The sequence below is a fragment of the Lissotriton vulgaris genome, chromosome 1_1 (assembly GCF_964263255.1).
Source record: "Lissotriton vulgaris chromosome 1_1, aLisVul1.2, whole genome shotgun sequence".
NCBI lineage: Eukaryota > Metazoa > Chordata > Amphibia > Caudata > Salamandridae > Lissotriton > Lissotriton vulgaris.
The window spans coordinates 455116428-455140567 of NC_141685.1; the positions used below are offsets into that span (position 1 = coordinate 455116428).

Here is a 24140-nt window from a genome sequence, read left to right on the forward strand (position 1 = left end):
CAGTAGGTAATGACGTCAGACTCTCACGAGAGACGTCGGAAGCTCCAGGAGAGGAGCGTCACCCTCTTCGCCCGCCCCATCCACACAATATGTCCAATCAGAGGGAAGGGCTTGACGAGCTACTCCCGGGGTCTCCGCGAGCTACCGGTAGCTCGCGATCGACCGGTTGGAGACCCCGGCTCTAGAGACCCTTTTGCAACATTTACCCGATCAATATAAGGAAGCGGTTGAAATGTTAATACAGGAGGGGAAGCTAATCTCCAACGCTTCCATAAAGTGCGCTCTAGACGTGGCTGACACCGCCGCACGCGCAATTAACACTAGCGTTATGCTTTGTAGACATGCATGGCTGAGGATATCTGGGTTCAAGCCGGACATTCAAACCACCATCTTGAACCAAACAGTCAACCCAGATCACCTGTTTGGCCCTGAGGTTGACACCACACTTGAGAAGATGAAAAAGGACACCAACACTGCAAAATCTATGGGTGCCTTGCAGTCCCAGCAGTTTCGGAGTGGGTCCTTTCGTCGCTCCAATACTAGAGGCACCTCAAGGGGGCAACTTTCGCAGTCAGCGCAGTCCTACAAAAGCAACACCCAGACTACTTATACCAACAAGGGTCGAGGTGGATACCGCGGCAACAACGCCAAGGGCAGAGGACGTGGCAACAACAGCTCCAGGTCCTCCACCGCCAACAAACAGTGACGCATTGTCACTGCCCCCCGACCACACAACACCGGTCAGGGGAGACTCCAGCAGTTCCTGCCCGTGTGGAAGTCCATCACCACGGACAGGTGGGTCAGAAAACTTGTCCAATTCGGTTATTGTCTGGAGCTCACATCCACTCCACCCAACATACCCCCAAGGCACCGTCCTATGTCCGGCGAGCACTTGCACTTATTGCAGCAGGAAATCACATTCATGCTGCAAAAAGGGGCAATAGAGCTGGTGCCCTTGCAGGAAAGAGGCGCGGGAGTTTACTCCCTGTACTTTCTGATTCCAAAGAAGGACGGATCCCTCAGGCCCATCCTAGATGTCAGGCCCCTCAACTTTTACATCCTATCAGAGCATTTCCACATGCTCACACTGCAGCAAGTTCTCCCACTGCTTCAACAGGGGGACTTCCTAGCAACTCTGGACCTGAAGGATGCGTACTTCCACATTCCGCTACATCCTTCACACAGAAAATACCTCAGGTTCACCATCCAAAACCAGCACTACCAGTTCAAGGTTTTGCCTTTTGGGGTCACCACGGCACCCAGGGTTTTCACGAAGTGCCTGGCGACGGTGGCGGCGCATCTGAGACGTCAAAACATCCACGTCTACCCCTATCTGGACGACTGGCTCATTCAGGCGAAGTCGGCCCAGCAGTGCGCCGACCACGTGTCCCACACCATTCACCTTCTGCACGATCTGGGGTTCTCACTGAATTATCCTAAATCCCATCTCCAGCCCGCCCACATTCGGCAGTTTCTGGGTGCGACCATAGACACTCTGGCGGCCACAGCACAGCCAAATTCAGTGAGAGTCGGCAGCATTCAATCGCTGATCCAAAAATTCAGACCTCAACACTCGCTTCCAGCAAGAGTGTTCATGCAGTTGATAGGCATGATGGCCTCCTGCATCTCCATTGTCCCGCACGCGAGACTACATATGCGTCCTCTTCAGGAGTGCTTGGCACGTCAGTGGACTCAGGCTCACAACCAGTTGAAAGACCTAGTGTTGGTGAGCGGTCGGGCATACACCTCTCTGCATTGGTGGAATCCACGAAACCTTTGCAAGGGCCGACCGTTTCAGGAGCCTGTGCCACAGATTATCCTGACAACGGACGCTTCTCTCCAGGGATGGGGAGAGCATGTACTCCAATACACTGTGCAAGGACTATGGACGCAGCAACAGGGGAAGATGCACATCAATGTTCTAGAACTGATGGCAATCTTCATGGCACTAAAGGCTTTCAAAGTACATCTATGCAACAAGGTCGTGTTGATCCGGACGGACAACATGACGGCCATGTACTACATTCAGAAGCAGGGAGGCACACACTCTCCGCAGCTGTCTCATCTGGCTCAGAGCATGTGGAAGTGGGCCATTCAGAGGAACATCTTCCTCATGGCAGAGCATCTCCCGGGCAAGGACAATCAGATGGCGGACCTGCTCAGCAGGCACAGCCACCAAATGCACGAGTGGGAGATACATCCATCAGTACTCCAGCCGTACTTCCAAAGGTGGGGTCATCCAGAGATAGACCTGTTCGCCACGCAGGAGAACGCAAAATGCCAAAGCTTCGCCGCCAGGTTCCCACACCCACTGTCGCAGGGCAATGCGATATGGATGAACTGGTCAGGCAAATTTGCGTACGCTTTTCCCCCAACACCTCTGATACCGCTGGTGGCACGCAAACTCAGGCAACACTCGATGACTCTCATCCTAGTTGCTCCAACGTAGGCTCGTCAACCATGGTACACCACGTTTCTGGAACTGTCCGTGGTACCGCATCAAAGGCTACATCTCACATCCAGCCTTCTGACGCAGAGCCATGGCGACATTCAGCACCCAGATCCGCAACAGCTCAACCTAGCGATCTGGCTCCTGAAGTCCTAGAGTTTGGCTACCTGAACTTACCTCCCAATTGCATGGACATCATTCGGGAGGCGAGGAAGCCCACTACTAGAGCCTGCTACGCGGCAAAATGGAAGCGGTTTGTCATTTATTGTGCGAACCACAACATTAACCCGCTGGACGCTTCTACTCAGAACATCATCTGTTACCTTTTCCATCTGTACAAGTGTAATCTGGCCTATACTTCCATTCGCATTCATCTGTCTGCAATGGCCGCGTATCTCCAAAATAGACAGCACCTTTCACTCTTCAAGGTGCCTGCCATCAAAGCTTTTTTGGAAGGCCTCAAACGAGTCATTCCGCCACGGACTCCACTAGCTCCTGAGTGGAACCTCAATGTGGTTCTTACCAGGCTGATGGGTCCTCCCTTTGAACCACTGCATTCCTGCGAGATTCAGTTCTTGACATGGAAAGTGGCTTTCCTCGTAGCAACTACATCACTACGGAGGGTTAGTGAATTACAAGCCCTCACAATCCAAGAGCCTTTTATCCAAATTCATTCCAACAGGGTAGTGCTCCGCACTAATCCTAAGTTTCTGCCCAAGGTTGTGTCTCAGTTCCACATCAACCAAACTATCGAATTACCTGTTTTCTTTCAAAATCCTGAATCATTGGCGGAGCGGATGCTCCATACCCTTGACGTTAAATGGGCCCTAATGTATTACATTGATAGGACCAAGGATTTTAGGAAAACTAAGCAACTCTTTGTCGCCTTTGCGCCACACCACAAAGGTAACCCTATTTCCAAGGCTGGTATTGCTAGATGGATCGTTAAATGTATCCAAATATGCTATATCAAAGCTAAACGTACTCTTACCATTCCACCAAGAGCCCACTCCACCAGAAAGTTGGGGGCCTCTATGGCATTCCTTGGAAACATTCCTTTGGAAGACATATGTAGAGCAGCCACATGGTCTACCACACACACATTTACTAAGCATTACTGTGTTGACGTGCACTCCAAACAGCAGGCAGCTGTAGGGCAGGCTGTTCTCAAGACACTTTCCCAAACTGCTGCAGCTGGCACGGGCGGCCGCCGCTAATGGAGGGACTGCTATGTATTCTATGCACAGATATGAATTCAGCAGCCCACATGCCTCGAACCGAATATGCTACTTACCACTATGCATCTGTTCTTGGCATGTAGGGCTGCTGACATTCATATCGCCCGCCCTCCTCCCCGGCGCCTGTAGCAGCTGCAGTATTCACATATACTCATAGTATGGTCATCATTCACTGAGTTTTCACTCCATCTTGGCCGCAATGGCTAAAAACAATCTGGGGATGGAGTCGATGCCCATGCGCACTGTAGTCCAGGGGAGGAGCCACCTATCTCGTGATACTTCGAAGACTCTTCCAGGACAAAAATGTGCAATCATCCGGACCCAACACTAGGCGGCGATCTATGCACAGATATGAATGTCAGCAGCCCTACATGCCAAGAACAGATGCATACTGGTAAGTAGCATATTCGCTTCATGGACACCATAGACCTAAAACATGCCTACCTGCACATCCCAATGAACAGGGGCCACAAACACCACCTCAGATTCATCATCGGAGGAGACCACTACCAGTTCACAACTCTGGCGTTGGGATCAAATCAGCACCAAGGGTTTTCACAAAGTGCCTCGCAACAGTCGCAGCACACCTACGAAGGGAAGGGATACATGTGTACCCTTACCTGGACGACTGGTTGATCAAAGCAAGCTCATAAAAAACGTGCAAGCAGCACACACAGAGAGTGACCAGCACACTGATGAACCTAGGATCCTCCATACACTGGGGAAAATCCTCCCTGGAACCAGAACAAATAAAAATCTTCTTGGGAGCACAGATCGACACCTTACAGAGCAAGGTGTTCCCCAGCGAGAAGAGAACAATAGCGCTCGTGAGGGAGACATAGCTCTACCAGAAGGGGCAAGCTCGGACAGTGAGGACAGCGAGCAAAATCATGGGCATGATGGCATCATGCATACACCTAGTGCCAAACGTACGGCTCCACATGAGACCTTTACAGGAATGGCTACAGGAGCAATGGTCACAAGCTACAGGTCGTGGGGAGGATCTAGTGGTTGTAACGCATGCAGTGCAGAAAGAGATGGCATGGTGGAACATGGGGAACATAACCAGGGGGAAGCCTCTGACGCAACCAACGCCAACAGTGACCATTACCACAGACGCGTTCAAAAGGGGATGGGGCGCTCACATGGAGAAACTCAAAGTAAGAGGCCTGTGGGCACCTGCAGATGCGGTCAGTCACATCAATTACCTGGAGTTGAAGACAGTTTTCCTAGCCATAAAGGCCTTCCAAACAAAACTGTGCAACCAGAGAGTGTTGATCCAGACAGACAACACAACAGCAATGTTTTACATCAACAAGCAGGGGGGGACACAATCAGCCCGGCTTTCGAAACTAGCGCAGGAGATGGGCCATCCCACTCAAGATAGGTCTGCTAGCCATACATCTACCAGGAAAGAACAATGTAGAAGCAGACTGGCTCAGCAGACAGACATCGGCATCCCAAGAGTGGGAACTCAATGCACAAGAGACGAGAAGGCTCTTCGACGGGTGGGGGACACCGTCGGTAGACCTATTTGCAACACGCCAGAATGCAAAATGCCTAAACTTCGCATCCAGACCCAGCCCGGGTAGAGCTCCCTGGGGAATGCCCTATGGATAGACTGGTCCAGGACATTTGCTTACGCTTTTCCCCCGATACCGCTGATACACAAGGTACTCAGCAAGTGCAGAGCGATCAACATGACCCTGATACTGGTGGCACCACAGTAGGCCAGGCAGACATGGTACTGGCAGATCATGGAGATGACACAGAGTGCACCCACAGATTCGGGAGAAGAAATGACCTACTCTCCATGCAAAACTGAGAAGTGCTGCACCCGGAGCCATAGAGCCTGAGCGTCGTAGCGTGGCTCCTGAGGACATAGAGTTTGCGCTTTTGAAACTGCCAGAAAGCACCCTAAAGGTACTTCGGGAGGCACAAAGACCCAGCAAACGGAAGTGCTACGTAGCGAAATGGAAGAGATTTACACTGTGGTGCAGGAGGGAAAAGCTACACAATAAGATGAAAAAGGACTCAACAGTGCTAAAGTACCTCACGCACCTGCTCGACAAAAATATGAGCTCATCCTCACTAAGGGTTCACTTGGCAGCGATAGTCGCTTACACAAGAGGAGAAACGTGCTAAAGTTTCTTCACATCACAGGTCGTTAAGAGATTCCTGGAGGGAGCAAAGAGGATTGCTCCGCCAAAGAGGGTACCTTAACCTAGTCCTAACTGAACTCATGAAGGAACCTTTCGAACCGATTCACAAGGCCTCCCTAGAAATGCTGACCATGAAAACAGCTTTCCTGGTAGCAATCACTTCACTGCGCAGAGTTAGCGAACTGCAGGCACTAACACTACTGGAACCCTACATACAGATACACAGCGATAGGGTGGTGATGAGAACGGACCCACACTTCATGCCAAAGGTGGTGTCAAGGTTCCACTTGAATCAAACTATACAGATAACAAGTTTCTTCCAAAAACCGACAACAAGAGCTGAAAGGGCACTGCACACTCTGGACGCCAGAAGGGCAGTCATGCACTACATTGCGAGAACGAAGGAGCACAGGAAAACAAAGCAGTTCTTTGTGTCCTTCGCTAACAGTTTCATGGGGAAACCAGTACCTAAAGGACCAATTGCGCGATAGATCGCCCAAACAATACAGTTCTGCCACAAGCAGGCAGGGCAGGAACTAACAGAGGGGACAAGTGCCCACTCTACCAGGAAAAATGGAGCTACAATAGCTTTCCTAGCTAACACACCAATTCAGGACATATGCCTGGCGGCAACATGGGCTTCAGTGCACACGTTCACGAAGCACTACTGTGTGGATATACAGATGAACAAGGAAGCACAAGTCTGACAAAGGGTGCTTCAACACATATTCAATAACCAACGCTCATCTTCCACCCAGCCGCCACAAACATGAGAAACCGCTACAAAGTCTATGCACAGCATAGTGAATCCAGAAAGATTCACGCTGCAAAACGAATAGTTTCTTACCTGTCGGTGTAGTTTTGCAGCTTGATGATCTTTCTAGATTCACTAGCGAACCCACCCACCTCCGCCAGAAAGATGAGGCTGGAGAGATAAGGTGGTTGAAACAAAGACAATACTTGGAAAAGAAGCCTGAAAGGTTAAAGCAGTGAAAAAACTTTAGTTGAACATTGCCTTAACTTCGGTAACAAGACGAACACGAGAAAAAAGAATCTGAAGATGGTGCCCAGGAGTGGGAGCTTCCGTAGTAAGCGTGCCGACGTCACCGGAAATACACCAAAGGTGGGACGTCGACGCCCACCTGGGCTACAAAAAAACCAAAACTAAGAAAAGACTACGAATCCGGACCGCGGAATAATGCACAGCATAGTGAATCCAGAAAGATCATCAAGCTGCAAAACTACACCGACAGGTAAGAAACTATTCGTTACCTCCCACGGTGGAATTGTAATGTTTGGTGAAGGAGTCGTTGGAGTAGCGCTGTACAAGGGATGTTTTGCCCACTGTGGCATCGCCCGCAATGAGTACTTTGAACAAGTGGTCGTGGCTCCCCATTACAAATCCAGTCACAGACCTCGGTGAATCAAACCACCTCCTATTCAATGCTATTTCCTCAGACACATCACCGAACCACAACTCGGATCTGCTGCCACGAATCCCTCCTCGAATACTCAAGGACGTGTTCCCCTTTATACTCATTGAGGGAACTTCCTTATTGGCATGGGAAGTCAGTGCACAAGTTATCTAGGGAAAATTCATGCAAGGATATACACTACCTTTTTCCTCTCAGAAGACAGCGGGGGTGTCACTAACTCTGCCGTGATTAAATGTACCTTGCTATAACTAAATCAATTCCTTTGTCCGTGTCCCGTCGAGCCTTAGTATACATTCTACCAGCGCACCTGATAGAGGTCTTCCCTGTCAAAGTGAAGTAGGTCTTGTAGTTAAACTGTCTCAGCACTAGAAACGCAAGCCACTGCCTACTCTGCCTAACGCAGGGACACTTTTACACATGTATGCTTCTCCCGTGGTGGTCATCCAGGCTCGTCATACCCAACATTCACCGGCTCCAGAGCTACTTGGCACCAAAGCAGCAGGAGCGATTAGTCTCCGTCACACCCCGCCCCCTCTACACTTTGCACCCGCAGAACCAGCCTCTCGTGAAACGAACACAAATATCTCGGCTTCTAACTCATGTCTCGTGATCTATGAAGCCTCGGGCGGTCAGGTGACTGAACTGAACCCGACATCTTTCTTTTGTTCCTTCCCATTCAAACTACATTTCCCACAACACAACAGGCGCTGCTATAATGTAACCGGGACAGAGAGGATGGAGCTGACTAGGAAGGCAGTAATGACGCGGGGGAGGAGTTTAGAACGTGCTGGTCTTGTTCCTCGTCAGAAATGCGATATTTTTGTCTCGTTTACAGACAAGGAAATTTTTGCTGTCTGGAGCAGTTGAAGTGCATATGGCGAAGGGTCAGACTCATAGCCAAAGACAATGAAATATCTCCGGACAGAGCTCCATTTTAGCGCTGCTCGGTGGGCCGCGGATATCAGGTGGTTCGCCTTCAGCCTTAGCAGTCCAAGCTGTACTTCAGGGCACCATGCGACGGGGAGCAAAGTACCGCACACCACTGAAGACAGGCCAACGGGGTCATCCGGCCCTGAGAGCAGTCAACACGGCTTGACAGCTGAGCCATAACGGCAGACAGGTCCGGGAATCCCGGGCGCACAAAGTCCCGTCCTCCGGCTGCCGCACAGATCCCTCGTCCCTAGCTCCTCGAAGCCCCGGATCGGGGCTCTCCGGTCCCACAGCGCCTCGGACAGACAGAGCTCGGCTCTGCCCGGCTTGCTGTTTGAGGCAGGAGGAGGGTCCTGCTCTCTCACTCCACTCCGGCTCTTCTGGAAAGCTTTTCTTCTTCGCCGAAAATGGCAGAGAGTGGCTGGAGCTCCCGCCCGAAGCTGCCCGGGCCCGGCGGAGATCAGCAGTGCACCTGAAGGAGAGGGAACCTGGGTGTCAGTGCCCCCTGTGCTACAGACCCACGTTAGATCTGAGGGAGGCGGAATAGAGCCCGGCAGCCCGGGCGAGGAGGAAGGGAGTACCGCAGCCTCGGCGCAGCTCGTCTTCTCTCAGCCCCTCACACAGCTCTGCTGAATGGAGAAAGGCAGCAGTGAAGTTCGGTCCTCCTCTGAAAACAAGAAAAAGCTTGATTTGAAGACGAGAGGAGCGCTCCACACCACCATGTTTCTCCGAGGCGAGGCAGAAATACCTCGGAGAAACACACAATCATTTTGCGAATCGGGGGCGTGTTTTTAGCAGTTGAGTGACGCATGACGTCACGGCTTAAAAACTGCAAAACACACGCCCCCGAATCGCAAAAAGACGGGGCTTGAACAGAGTGATGCCCCTCTCCTCCAATGGCTGGCCTCCGTTTAGGAAGCCAGCCAATGGAGAAGAGGGGCAGTTTCAAGCCCCACTGTAGCCAAAACTAAATCTCGGACTCTGCCCACTGCTTACGCAGTGCGACGCAGGTCGAGACCTAAAAATGACTCTTAAGAACTATTTCACTCTGTCCAATATTAACCTTTGGGGAAAACAATATTGCGGTTAAACAGAGGTCAAAATTGGAGTTCGACCAAATAGAGGCAGGGGGCGCCAGGGCCCACACTGCTTGCATGTAAGTAAATCGGTTGCAGGGCCCACGCTTTGTGGGTTAGATTAAGCACGGGCCACAAATCAGCACTAAGCATACACCACCAGCGGCACATGAGTGGCCGGCTGCAGGGTGCAAATTTGACATTGGGCGCCCTTGCTTTTCAATGATGATTCTTTGGTCGGCAACATCAGCAGGGCTAAGTTGGGATGTAGGGGGTTGCAGAGACACACTCCCAGGCCCAGGGGTTTTGGCTGCAGGGGTGCCCTTGGATATCGGAATCAAAGCAGATTGCGGGGGGGGGGGGCATATTGATTCATACTGTACTCGCTGCCATGGAGGGCAGCAGAGGTCAGGATCGCCGGGGAGACTTCAATGCACAGATGAGCCGCTCAGACTCTGTGCGTCGGGTTCAGAGTGGGCAGGAGAAGTGGATCCTCCTGGATCTAGAGTCTTTGGAGTCATTTTCTTCTGGACAGTTCTGTAGTCCTACCAGGTGTTTTGGAGGTCGTTGCAAGACAGGTCGCAGGGTCGTTAAAGCAGAAGACAAGCTGGTAGGGCTGGGGACAAGGCAGTTGTCATCTTCTGGCTTCTCTGGCAGGGTGTCTTCTTCCTTCTTAGGTCGTCTCTGGTCTGGTGGATCCACCTGAATACTAAATTTAGGAGGCCTTTTAGGGCAGTCGCAGGTAGGGCCAACACCCTCAATTATGCCACCCTCCTGTGGGAAGGGGCATAGGCCTAGCCCTGATTGGAGGGGTCCTCCATCCTCAAGATGGCGGGGACTGAAAAGTGTTCCTCGTCTCGCCTCTCTTCTCCCCACCTTGAGGTGGGGTTGACAGAGGTGGGCTACCTCCTATCTCTTTAAATTTTCCAGCTGGTTTTCCTTTCCAAAGAGGGGGTTTAAACCAGGGGCTCCCATCTACTTCCAGCAGCAGATGCTGGGGTCACATTACAAAGGCGGCAGGCCTTTGAAGCTTCCCTTTTTTGAGCACTGGCCCATCTTGGGCAAGGAGGCATGACACCTCTACCCAGGATGTGCATTGTTTCTGGTCCCAGAGAGCAGGGCCTCTCTACCCAGGGGTTGAAACATATCTGGTGGAGGCTGGCTGCCTACAGCTGATCAGAGACACCAGGGTTGGTAGGGCTTCAGGGGGCACCTCTGAGGTGCCCTTCGGGTACATGGTACAATAAATGCCACACTGGCATCAGTGTGAGTTTATTGAAAGTAGTAGTTTGTGTACCTGTAGGAAGCTGGCTCTGTATATCCTACCACTAAAAAAAATTGTCGATTCACTTCAACCTTAGTTATATCAACAAAAACAGGGAGTGGGGGAATGCTTATATACTCCTAGGTTAGGGTGCGCTTGTTTATCAGTCGTGCCCACCTACATGTGCTCTTTTCTAAAAGTTTTAATTTTGTCCAACAACAACACACATGTTCACATCAATTAAATAGAAAGAAAAAAGTTGAGGGAAGTCAGAAAGTACCTCACTAAAGCACCACCCATAGAGCTACTGGTTGGTACTCATCCGTTTTTTGTATATACTATACCAAATTGAGATATAGTGTACACAGACTCCAGTGGAACCCCAAAGGTAGGCAGAGGTAAAGGTAGATAGCACCTTACTCTCCATTTTTGGTAGTGTGGGTGAGCTAAGGCTTTATCAGAGGGTAGTGTTAAGCATTTGTTGTACACACTCAGGCAGCAAATGATGTCACACACTCAAAGACAGAACTCTGACCAACTTTTTTGTATAAAAAATATTTAGTTATTTTATTTCTAGAACCAAGCCAAGCTTGGTGCAGGTAAGTGAAATAACACTTTGCAAAATCTTATGCAGCGATTTTCAGTTGAATGCAGGTTCAAACGCAGTTGGTTTATTTACTGGTAAGTCAACAGTTCAAAATTACTCTTCAGTTACTTTAGCAAAAATTAACATGGACAATAATCTGTAATCAGTGTGATATGCTTAGGTATCACACTGCGACATTTCTCAGACAAAAAGGTAAGTAATTCACTTTTAGTACATTTGCAGTTTTTCAATGTTTCATACAAATCACTCCACACTTAGAACAATGTTCTAGAAAAGCAGTCCAAGCAATCCTATGGGAGAAAATTAAGTTATCAGTTTATTGGTAAGTAGTTATTTGCAGGAGTTGGTATTCTGGGGTTAGAACCAGGCTTTCCCCAGGGTCGAGGATGCACTCTCAGAACACCCTCGTGGCACTAGAGCAGCTGGGTGCAGAGTGCTCAGTTTGTGTTTTACCTTTCTGTTTATGACTAGCCCGGGGTTAAGCACTCTTGTTCCATCTTAAGCGCAGAGATATCCCTTCGGGGATCTATTCAGGCGCTATAGAAGCACATAAAATAAAATAAAATAAATAAAACAGTGTTATCCAGTGGGGGATAGGGGGCCTCCCGGTTGGTGGCAGCAAAGCTCCTGGTGTTAGACTCAGGGCAAAGGGAGATCAGAGTTAGCACCCAAAGTACACCTGCAGCAGTGCAGGGGCAGCTGGGTGCTGTTATGGCATCGGGTGCCCTTTTGATTTCAATGGGAATTCTCCGCTTACAACAAACACTGCAGGCTCGGGAACGAATATCTTTTGGAGGTGACCACTGTTTGCAGAGGTATGTTTGGTTGCTGGGACACCATCGGTTGGGCTACCTAAGGCCGTGGAACATCGGGTGTCTTTAGGCGTCTGGTTTTCTTACCAGCTCCGGTCGCGGACAGGGGGATCCTCCAAAAGGTGATGCAGGCGTCGATTGGCGATTCGAGGCAGGTCAGAGATCACCAGAACTCAGATCATGGTCGCCGGAGAGACCTCCTTGTGGTGTTGAGCCACTCAAACTCAGGCCGTGGGCATCAGGTTTAGAGTGGTGCAGACTCGCGGATTTGGCCAGAGTCTGTTGTTGAGCAAATCTGTTGTCACAGGGGACAAAGTCTTGATTTTGGAAGGAAGGGCAGGTCCTTCGGGTTTTTGAGGGCTGCTGGCTGCAAGACACACCGGGATTTTGCTGGAGTTGGTTCGAGGTGCGGTCAGGCCGGTAGGGCTGAGGCCTAATCAGTGAGCATCCTCTTCTTTGTTCAGCACAGTTTTTTCGGCCCTTCTTCTTCTCTTCTTCTGGTTGGTTCTTGTCTGAGGAGGTAAGGTTCAGGGTTGCCCCTAAATACTAGATTTAGGGGCGTTACAGGTAAGTAAAGATTGGGACCAATGGGTCCCTTCCTTGGGGCGGGTACATCCCCTATTATGCCACCCTCGAGTGGGAGGGGGTCATATGCCTCTCTGGTTATCTGAGTCTCCCCATCTACAAGATGGTGGGGACTGAGAGTTGTGCTTCAACTCGCCTCCCCCACCTAAGGGGTGGGATTGGCAAAGGTGGACACACCTCCCTTCCTCACTTGGTTTTCCTGCAGATTCTCCCGCCCAAAGTGGGGGGTCAGAACTGGAAGCAGCAAATGGCTGGGGTAGCTCACAAAGGCAGCCAGCCTTTGAAGCTTCCCCTTCATGGACCCTGCCCATCCTGGGGGAGGAGGCTTGGCAGGCTGCGTTGTTTCAGGACCCAGAGAGAGGCAGGCTCTCGACCCAGGGGTCCAGAAACATCTCTGGGGGTGGCAGCTGGAGAGCAGCCACTCACCCAGGACACTAGACTTAGGTCGGTTCTCAGGGGGTATTTCTAAGATGCCCTCTGAGTGCATTTTCATTAAATCCCACATCAGTGTGGGTTTAATGTGCTGAGACTTTTGACACCAAACTTCCCAGTTTTCAGTAAAGCCAGTAGGGTGCTGTGGAGTTCGTAATGACAAACTCCCAGCACCATATACTCTTAATGGCATTACTGCACTTACAATGTCTAAGAATTGGCTTAGAGACTGTAGGGGTACAGGGTTCATGCACCTGTACCCTCACCACTGGTATAGTGCACCCAGCTAGAAGGGTGGTTGACCTGCGTCCGGGCAGTGGGTTGTAGGCATGGCACACAGGGATGAGTGCCTTGTCGACTCTACACTTTGTTCTGCGCCAAAACACGCAGCCTGCAATGGCAGTGTGTGTGTAGAGGTACAGGCTTCTAAGGGTGGAATAAAAAGTGCTGCAGCCCTTAGAGGCCTTCCCCGGCCACAGTGCACTTGGTATCCATGGTACCATATACAAGGGACTGAAGTGTCACCAAATAATGACAATTGGGGTTTGTCTTAATGCAGTTTTAGGGAAAGAAAATAGGCCCTGGGTAACTATTTGGCAGGAACCCAGGGCACACTTAGTCAGTACATCAGCAGTTTGGCAAAAAATGGGGGCAACCATGCAAAAAGAGGGCACTTTCTTACAGTACCAAACACTTCTGTATTCAGTGAAGCCATCATGATGCTGTGGAAGTTGTCAAGTTCTCAGGCCTTGTACTCTCCATGGCTTCACTAGCACTTACAATATTAGGAAATTGTGCCCAATATTGTAGGGGCATATCTGCTTATGCAGATATGCCCTCACCTGTAGTCTAGTGCAACCTGCCTTAGGTCTGTGAGGCCTGCTAGAGAGGGGACTCGCCTATGCTGCCAGACAGTTTTAGCTGGCATGGCATCTAGACAGGGTGCCATGTCAACTTTGTTGTTTTCTCCCTCAAAGTGGCATGCAGGCTGCAAAGGCAGTGACTAGGTCCCATTGAGGGGAAGTCCCAAGGAACCCTCTTCAGCTCTCATGCCCTAGGTACCCTGGGTATCAGTTGCTTGGGACGTAAAGGTGGCAAAAGTACCAATTGGGAGTTTGTTTTAGAGAAGGAGCACTGGCACAGGGCACCTGGTTGGCAGAGACCCTGTGCACTACATTTAAAGCCACTTCAAAACCAAGTCAAAAGTGGGGGCTAACCATGCAAAAGAGACACTTTCTCACAATCATGAAGAGCTGCCACCTATATATAATGCATAAAACTGTCAGTTGTTCGTGGAGCATAAAGGATGGTCCTAACTCATCATTCATAGGTCTCAGAAAATGAAGTATTGTTGCTGATCAGCCAGGGAAAGGCTGTGCCAATATTTCCAAACAATAGGAAGTCTATCATTCAGCAGTACCAAACGATATTTACAAATGGAAAAAGTTCAAGATTGTTGCCAGTCTATCCAGCAGTGGGATCCTCTGCAAATTCACTTGAAGATTAGACCATATGATTCACCTAAAGATCTGAATGAACCAAAAGCTGCATTGAAGGATCCACCTGTGTCTCTCAATGCAGTAAAAATTACAATTCATTACCTCTGCCATTAGGAAAAGACAGAACAAACTCTGCTTTCGCTGAAGAAAATCTTTTCTCCCCAAAAGCAATACTGCTGCGCGTCCCAGATTTGCAAATCAACCAGTGAATGAACTAAAGACTTATGGAACAATGTCTTCTGAAAAGATGAGAGCAAGCGAGTTTGGTTGAATTTCATGGTGAGAAGCATTAATGATTTTGGCCTACTTTTCAGTCACAAGGTTGGGTTACCATACAGTCATTGATTCTTCTATGAATTCTTCTGTATACCTGCTCATGCTAAAGCTTAGCCAAAAGTGGATCATGCACTGTTGACGATGATAAAAAATATACCACTAAGTCTATGACTATTTGACTGAAAAGAAAATAATCGGAATTTTGAAATAGCCAAGTAGAAGCCCCTCTTTAGCACCATTGAGATTCTATGGAAGGACATAAAGTGAGCTGTGCATAAACTAATACCCTCAAACATTACCCATATAAAGCAGTTTGTAAGAAATGGTACAGAATTCCTCGCAGATGATGTGCAAGACTGAAACTGTTGCAGGAAATTGTCACATTTTTTCTTTAATAATTCATGAGAGGGAATTTTGTGCATTTTAGTGTGTTTTATTTGAGGTTAGAATTGTCTTTTGTTATGACTAGATGAATGTCCGATACCTTAATAGGTAAAATGGTATTCTCTTCAGAGGCTTTACTTTGTTTTTCATATTACTGTTGTGAAATTGAAGGTGGCGAGGTATTTTCAAACGAAGGAAAGTTACTTTTTGAAAAGCTTACCTACCAACTAAATCTTTTTTTATGTGTTTAGCAGAAAACTGCTTTGGGAAATCCTGCAGGCCTCCTTCAGAACATTTCACATTTGCAGATGGCACAACAGCAACTACTGAAACTCAAAAGCACACAAACCATCAACAACGTAAGCATTGTTCATTCACACAAGCTGTTTTCCTCCTAATAGAATATTGATGAAAATCATACAATTTTGAAAATATTTTTTAGTTTTATCCAAAGTGATGTCACAAAATAATCCATAAATTATTCTTTGCTCTTTTAATCAGAAACCTGGACTCCTTGGTGAAGCTCCAACAGCATTACTTCAGCCTGGTTTGGGAATTGGACCAGCGCAACCGACGACCGATATGGCACATCATGGGGAAACACAGACAGGTATTTTCTTTAAAAAATAATGAATTACTACAATTTTAGTTGTACAACTGTCTTACATATATTTGACATATTAATGTGTTAACACCATCCAGATGATATTCGTACCATTTTTATGCAGGCATAGGACCTTAGTTAGAGATTGGCTTGATGTTCAGACGTTTCATCAGCTTTGTGAGCGTAGATATTCTCTCTGGTCCGTACAGCCAGTGTTGGAGAAACTATACAGCACTGTGCAACATTATTTACCACTAAATGCCTTTGCAACACTGATCCATCCCCTGGGCAACACTTGATGTTGAAGATACATGGTTCTTTGTTATTCCTTCCAAGCCTCTCAGCAGTGATCTCCTTCTCAAGATAACTTCCTTCTGGGTTTACACTCTCTAGAACCCCTTCACACAGCAAGCAGATCTTTTTGCTGAATGCTGGCCACACAGCACTTCTAGAACGTCTACCAAAACTGAACAAAGAGGGCTATAAAAGTTGTTCCTCCAGGAGATTGGATGCACAGTTTTACTCTCTCGACTTTTTGGTCACTAAGAAAAACGTAGATCTGAGACCCATTAAGAATTTTCCTCTTATGAACTTGTTCAGGACACGGTGAAGATACTGTGCTAAATGCAAGATTGGCTGGACTTCCAGGACACCCATTTCTCTTTTTTTGACCTTTCCACCTACACACAGTACTGAGCTTCACACTGGGGGTCCTTCGTTATCAGTTCGAGGCCCCATTGTTTTTTGACTGACTACCTCATTTCACGTTTTTATGGAAGTGCTAGTATTTGCGATGGCCACACTACAGGGATCAGGAGTGCATACATTTCCACACTTGGACAACAGGCTTTTGAGAAACAACTTGCTGGCGCCCGTCAAAGATGACTGTCAGTGCACTGAGCTTTCTTGCACACCCAGTTATCTCGTCTCACTGTCACTTAGAGACTGACCTTCATTGAGGCGGTACTGGCCAGGTGTCACATGAAGGCCTTTGCTCCTTCACAGAGAATTGCACATGTTTTGGAGATTATCCCCTTTTTGCGAGGCCTTACTTCTGCTTCATCTCATGGTCTTGTGCATCCTGTTGCTACCACATATACCACATGCCAGATGGGGAATGGGGATCCTTAAGTGGTGCCTTTGAAATCTGACTATAATGAAAGGAGCAGATCTTCCAGATCGGCACTGGTGGATGGACCCCTCCATACTTTTGCTTGGCAACCCTATCAGCCTTCCACAGGCTATCTTGATCACAGATGCCTCATTGGGCTGGAGTACCCATGTGGGTGTCATGATGGTTCGAAGCCTTTGTTCTGCATCCAAGTTGTGCAAAAATTGCTTGAGCTTAATACAGCCCATCTTGCTTTCTCGGGAAACGCCATTAAAATTCTGACTGACTGGAACTGCCCCATCCATTGTGCCAAAAGATTGGGCGGTGTGGGGGTCATGAACCCTGTGTTTGGAGTTGTCACCAGTAGCAGTGGGCCAGATACAGGGACTTTTCCCACTACTGGCTTCCTTACAGGTTTCTTTGTGAGAGTGGATGCTCTGTCCTCTGTCTGTCTGGAGCTTTTTCTAAAAACTTTGCTTCACCGTTTTCCTCCTCCACCATTCATAGTTCTTTAGTGGTATTTTAATCTTTTGTTTACTTTACAAATGGCACCCCCTATTCAAGCCTATGCACAAACTCCCTACTCTGGAATCCATAGTGTTGGTGACAGTAACTTTTTAGCCTGGGCCCCAGACTATCTGTGTCCTAGTAATTTGATCGTACTTAACAGAGCCGAGAATGATCACTTGTTTGTGAGCTTCACTGTTCAAAATCACCATTTCTCATTGGGTCATCTATTGGTTCAAGAGCTGGTAAGCCTTAGTCAAACAAGACCTTCCTGAGGACATTTGTGCTTGCTTCACTTGGGCAATGACTGCTTTCACCCATGACTCTTTGGTGGTAGAATCTGCTTGGTGGCCACATGGTCATCCCTGCAAACATTTGCGAAGCATTACTGCCTCACAGCTCAGGCATCGTATAACGTATCTTGTGCTGTGTTACATGAAGTCCTTGTCTAATCGGCACTACTGAATCCTACTCACCAGTGACCTTACTGCTTTTGGAATCATTCATAAGTTGAGGAGTCTGCTGGAGGTTGTATCAGAAGAAAATGTTACCTACCATCATATCCGTCTTACTCGGATTCCTCATTGTCCTCTCTTGATTAGTTGGTACCATGACTAAAAAGATCGCAATGTATGCAGACATGTTATGTGCTGTGAAGGTCGCTGATGCACTCTCAGATCCTCTCCATATTCCTACATCTTTCCTGGAAGAAGTACCAGGAACTGACACCAGTGCGCTGGGTGAAATGTTATATATACTGATTACATCACATCCGTTGGGTTGAGAAGCAGCTGAAATTGTATTACGCCACCAGACAGAGTTGCAGCACTGTTGCTAGTGAGCAGTTGTCTTGACAAGGCTTGTGCCGGAAGGTATAGTTTGCCCCAGTATTGGTAACTCTCATAGATTCCCATGTTTTTGTATCATTCCCAGTCGTCGGAATGGGAGTCTCGGTAAAAAAATAACATAGCAGTAGCACAGACACGGTCGCTCCAGACGCTGCTCCCCGTTCTGCCTGCCACCTGAAGTGCTTCTGCCTCCTCGCCTCGCTCTTTTGCCTGCCATTGGATTGAGATCGCAAGTAGCCATTAACGCTAGACTGCCTGAGAGGCTGGAACTTTGCTGAGCATTGTTTTACCCAAGCCTCTGTTTGCCTAACTACGCTGTAATTTACATTTTAAAATTGCTGCGCTGCCTGTCTAACTAATTGCTGCCTGATTTCACCGGTGCCACTGCCATCTGAATCGCGTTATCGATCTCTGTGCCCCAATCCGGTTTCGATTTTGGCTGAGGCCATTTTGAGCTTGCTGTTGTTGTTGCTTTCTGTGCCTTCCCTGCCCAGATCCCCGCCCAGCTCCCGCCTCCCAGTTGACCATCCCTCCCACTGACACCATAAGCCCCGCTCCCCCGCTGCAGCGCTGTGACCGTCCTGTTCTTCACAGACACGGTCGCTCCAGACGCTGCTCCCCGCTCTGCCTGTCACCTGAAGTGCTTCTGCCTCCTCGTCTCGCTCTTTTGCGTGCCATTGGATTGAGATCGCAAGTAGCTATTAACGCTAGACTGCCTGAGAGGCTGGAACTTTGCTGAGCATTGTTTTACCGTAGCGCTCTGTTTGCCTAACTACGCTGTAATTTACATTTTAAAATTGCTGCGCTGCCTGTCTAACTAATTGCTGCCTGATTTCACCGGTGCCACTGCCATCTGAATCGCGTTATCGATCTCTGTGCCCCAATCCGGTTTCGATTTTGGCTGAGGCCATTTTGAGCTTGCTGTTGTTGTTGTTGCTTTCTGTGCCTTCCCCGCCCAGCTCCCGCCTCCCAGCTGACCATCCCTCGCCCCTCCCCCTCTTCTATCCGCATATGACAGATGTATCTGCGTGCAGCGGTCGCGCCCCATGCGCGCCGAAGGTGCGCCAAAGGTAAGCCCGTCTACGCGCGTCTGCGCCTGGACCGCGCCCAGCGCCATGCCCCCGCAAACCGCACTCCTCCCGCATATCGTATGACGCCGCCACCCTCTCAGCCCTTAACCCCGGACACACACCACAATGCTACGAAGCTGTCCCAGGATGTACCCACGGTCCCTTCACCTGCCACTCCTGCAAATTCACCAGCATCAAGGCCCATACCACATCCACTAACCCCATACACAGCTCCGGCTCTAACCACCTGAAGTGCATCCTGCTAAACACCCGCTCAGTCCACAGACACGCCACTGAACTCTGGGACCTACTCGACACTACATCACCGGACGTCGCCTTCCTTACTGAAACATGTTTGAACGCATCATCAACACCCGACATCGCCATAGCCATCCCGGACAATTATAAGATCATCCGAAAAGACAGCATCGTCCAAACAGGAGGAGGCATCGCCATCGTCCATAAGAACACCATCAAAATCACGACCAGCTCCGACGATAACCTTACAACCGCCGAACACCTCCACTTCCACACCGACCCTAGGTCCACACTCAGAGGCACCCTCATCTACAGGCCTCCAGGAACCCGCAAACAATTCAGCGAAGACATCACTGACTTCATCAGTCCACACGCCCTCGCCTCCGAGAATTACATTCTACTAGGAGACCTCAACTTCCACCTGGAAAAGAAAAAGGACAGCAACACCACCACCCTTCTGGACAACCTGGCCAATCTCGAACTCAAACAACTTGTTGACACCCCCACCCATGTAGCAGGACATACGCTCGACCCAATCTTCACCTCCAGCAAACACATCTCCTTCGATCGCACCACAGCTCTCCATTGGACGGACCACAGCTGTGTTCACTTCAGCTACAAAACCACCTCGACCCACAACCTATTCCCCGAAGAAAATGGAACAAAATCACCACCGACCAACTCCTCACATCGCTCAACCAAAACCCACCCGCCCTCTCATCGGACCCAAACCAAGCTGCCATCAAATTCAAACAATGGATCACTCACAGCGCTGACGAATTAGCACCCTTGAAAAACCATCACACCAAACAAGACAGCAAAAAGGCCCCAAGAAGCTATGCCGTACTCTCGAGAAAACATGGAGAAAAAACCCAACCACCGACAACATGACCACCCTCAAGGCAGCCACCCCCAAACACCACCAGCTGATTCGATCCACCAAGAAATCAGCATTCAAGAATCGACTGGAAAAATACGCCCATAACAGTAAGGAACTATTCAACAGCGTCAAAGAATTCACCAACCCCACCGCAGCCTCAAACGACATCACTCTCTCCCAAGACCTCTGCGATTCGTTATCCTTCTTCTACAACAAAATTGCCGACATACATAACAGCTTCGAAAACAGTTCCAACGAACAACCCTCTCCACCCCCCTCAGAACCTAAACTGCTCTCTAACAACCTCAGCGCCTGGAACCCAATCACCACAGAAGACACCATCCGCCTAATGAATTCCATCCATTCTGGCTCACCAACCGACCCATGTCCCCACCACATCTTCAACAAAGCAGACTCCATCATCGCACCCCATCTCCGTGATGTCATCAACTGCTCCCTCAACTATGCTACCTTCCCAGAAAGCTGGAAACATGCCGAAGTCGGCGCCCTCCTGAAGAAACCCACAGCAGACCCCTCTGAACTTAAAAACTACCGCCCCATATCCCTCCTCCCATTCCCGGCCAAAGCCATTGAGAAAGCCGTCAATAACCAACTCGCCGCCTTCCTCGAATCCAACAACTCACTCGATCCCTCACAGTCCGGCTTTCGAGCCAAACACAGCACCGAAACCGCCCTCATCGCAGCAACAGACGACATCCGAACACTACTGGACAACGTAGAAACAGTGTCCCTCATTCTACTCGATCTCTCCGCCACCTTCGACACTGTATGTCACAGCACCCTCATACAATGCCTCAGCAACATCAGCATAAAAGATAAAGCCTTGAACTGGATCATCTCATTCCTAGCTGGGAGAACTCAGAGTCCGACTTCCCCCATTCAAATCAGAGGCCACCGAAGTCATCTGCGGTGTACCACAAGGATCATCACTCAGTCCCACCCTCTTCAACGTTTACATGAGTCCACTCGCTTCCATCGCGCGTCAACACAACCTTAACATCTCCTACGCTGACGACACCCAGCTGATCCTTTCCCTCACCAAAGACCCCAACACCGCCAAAACCAATCTTCACGAAGGCATGAAAGAAGTAGCCGTATTGATGAAAAACAGCTGCTTAAAACTTAACTCAGACAAAACGGAAGTACTCATCCTAGGATCATCCCCCTCTTCCTGGGACGACTCATGGTGGCCTTCGGATCTGGGCTCAGCACCCTTACCCACAGACCACGCACGTAACCTTGGCTTCATCCTAGACTCCTCACTCTCAATGACCAAACAATTCAACGCTGTCTCATCCTCCTGCTTCAACGTACTTCGTATGCTCAAAAAAATCTTCCACTGGATCCCCGCCGAGACGAGAAAGACTGTCATCCACGCACTGGTTACGAGTCGACTAGACTACGGAAACACCCTCTACGCCGGAATTACAGCCAAATTACAGAAAAAACTCCAACGCATCCAAAACGCATCAGCGAGACTCATTTTGGACATCCCTCGCCAAGATCACATTACTGGCCACCTGAAAGACCTCCACTGGCTTCCCGTCAACAAGAGAATAACATTCCGTCTCCTCACCCACGCACACAAGGCTCTCTACAAACTAGGGCCCGAATGCCTCAAGACTCGACTATCCTTCTATACACCCACCCGCCAACTAAGATCCTCCAATCAAGGCCTCGCCGCAGTTCCGCGCATCCAAAAACCCACCATGGGAGGTAGATCCTTCCCCTACTTGGCGGCCAAGACCTGGAACTCACTCCCCACTCACCTCCGCCTTACACAGAACCACATCTCATTCAGAAAAGAACTTAAAACCTGGTTATTTGATAAATAATGAACCCCCTCCCCAAGCGCCTTGAGACCCTCTGGGTGAGTAGTGCGCTATATAAATTCTTGAACTTGAACTAGGTACAAAAGATAAAGAAAAGGCCTAGGCCTCATTCCCTTTTGTAGCATATCCGCCACTTTTTGAAAAATAGACCAAATTAGGCATCAGCCAATCAGCAGAGCCTCACCCCATAGAACCCTCCTAAAGGAACCTCAGAGCCTCAGATTTTCTACCGCACGTTGTGTTTAGGGAGTATCCTTTGAGCTCTGCTCATTCTCATCTCTTTTCAGACGTTTTCTTCAGGATTTCTCTTCAGAATTGTCGGCTGTTCCTTCCAGGATGTCTGATAAGGAGTAGAAGAAGGCCCTTTTCAAGCCTGTGGCAAGAAAAGATGGTTTGTGGAGGATAAGCATAAAGATTGTATTTATTGCCTCTATCCAGATCATAAGGCTGCAGACTGCAAGATCTGCCGCACCTTTTCTACCAAGACCCTCCGGGATCGTGAGGGTAGGCTTCTTAACTAGCTCCAGAAGTTGAAGGCCAGAAAAGACACACTATCCAGTGACCGTGAAGACTCTTCTTCAGCCTCATCTTCAAAAAGGTCAGTCAAAAGGGGTAGGGTTTCCCCTTCTCCTTCTATGGAGCGTCCTTCTAAGGCCTCAAAAAAGACCCCCAGAGAGTCTGAGAGCCAAGGTCTAGTCGAATCTCCTCACCATGGTGAAAAGGTGAGGGAAGGACCATCTACAACTTCTTCTGGTGTGAAGACCGATACAGCCTTCAAAATACCTTCTTCTCAGTTTTCTGGGAAGTCTGACAAGAGTTCCAAGTCATCGTCGACACAGACGAAGGCGTTGAAGCATAAGATTAAGATGGTACCATCGACGGGCTCGTCCATGGTACAATCGATGTCAACGGGATCGTCAGCGACGACCGTGTCAGCGGCGTCGGCGAAGTTGACGACGACGCCAGCGACGACGAAGAGCTCGTCGACGGTTGTGATGACGACAATGTCGGCGTTGAGGGCTACGACAACATTGTCGACAACGACAGCAGGAGCGTCGACAGTCTCGTCGCCGACGGCGTCGCCCATCTCGTCGCCTATTGTTCGTTCGTCGACGCCGCCGATGACGGCACTTTTACCATCGTCGGCGGGATTGTCGCCGATTTCGTCGTCGACGGAAAGAATGACTATTTCTATGAGACGAATTACGCCTGACATGACTTCTCCCAGAGGAGTTACCCCCTTGCCTGCAGCTTTGCTGTTAGAGGAGGATGATGACGTATCAGAGGACGACGATCAGGACTCATATGGTTATGCCAACAGTCCATCTCAGCTTCTAGTTAAATGCCAAGAGACGGATTCTGAAGGGGACTACCAACAGGAATGTGGGTACCATCATTGTGCCCAGCCATAGCAATATTCGAGACAAGACATGGTGTCTGTACCATCTTCTCTCTTGCAGGATCTCCACAACATGCTGCAGGATTACAAATCTAGATGTTCACAACCTGCAGCGGTTCGGACTACGCAAGCCTTGCCTGTCCCTGCAGCTCCTGCAGTTGTTTCTCCGGAATTGCCGGCTCGGGTGTCATCTCAGCCGCAGACACCGGTTCCACAGGTATCTTCGATACCACTGGGCACTCACAATGATTCCTCGAACGAGGATCAAATCTTTGATGGCAGACCTAATCAAGGTGTAGAATGGGACGAGTAGGTCATCCCAGACCCAGCTTCTGCATGTCCGGATCCGGTGGACTCCCTGCCAGCTGATATAGGGGGGTTCTATAAGCTGATGGAGAGAGCGGCTTGCAGATTCAAGCTAGCAATGCCTTCTGCTACCACCAAATGTTTTTTATATGAC

General features: G+C 49.2%; 1 protein-coding gene across 4 annotated transcripts in view; it reads left to right on the forward strand.

Annotated features, from left to right (window-relative positions):
• RAVER2 (ribonucleoprotein, PTB binding 2) overlaps positions 1-24140 on the forward strand; it is a 443388-nt gene that overhangs the window by 220457 nt on the left and 198791 nt on the right. For 2 of the 4 annotated variants that reach the window (XM_086953598.1, XM_086953607.1), the window contains exons 7-8: positions 15405-15509; positions 15652-15760. In XM_086953598.1, coding sequence (XP_086809724.1) covers positions 15405-15509; positions 15652-15760 — 214 coding nt within the window. Of the gene's footprint in view, positions 1-15401; positions 15510-15651; positions 15761-24140 lie in introns of all 4 variants that reach the window. The other 2 variants (XM_086953593.1, XM_086953602.1) reach the window with 1 other exon arrangement.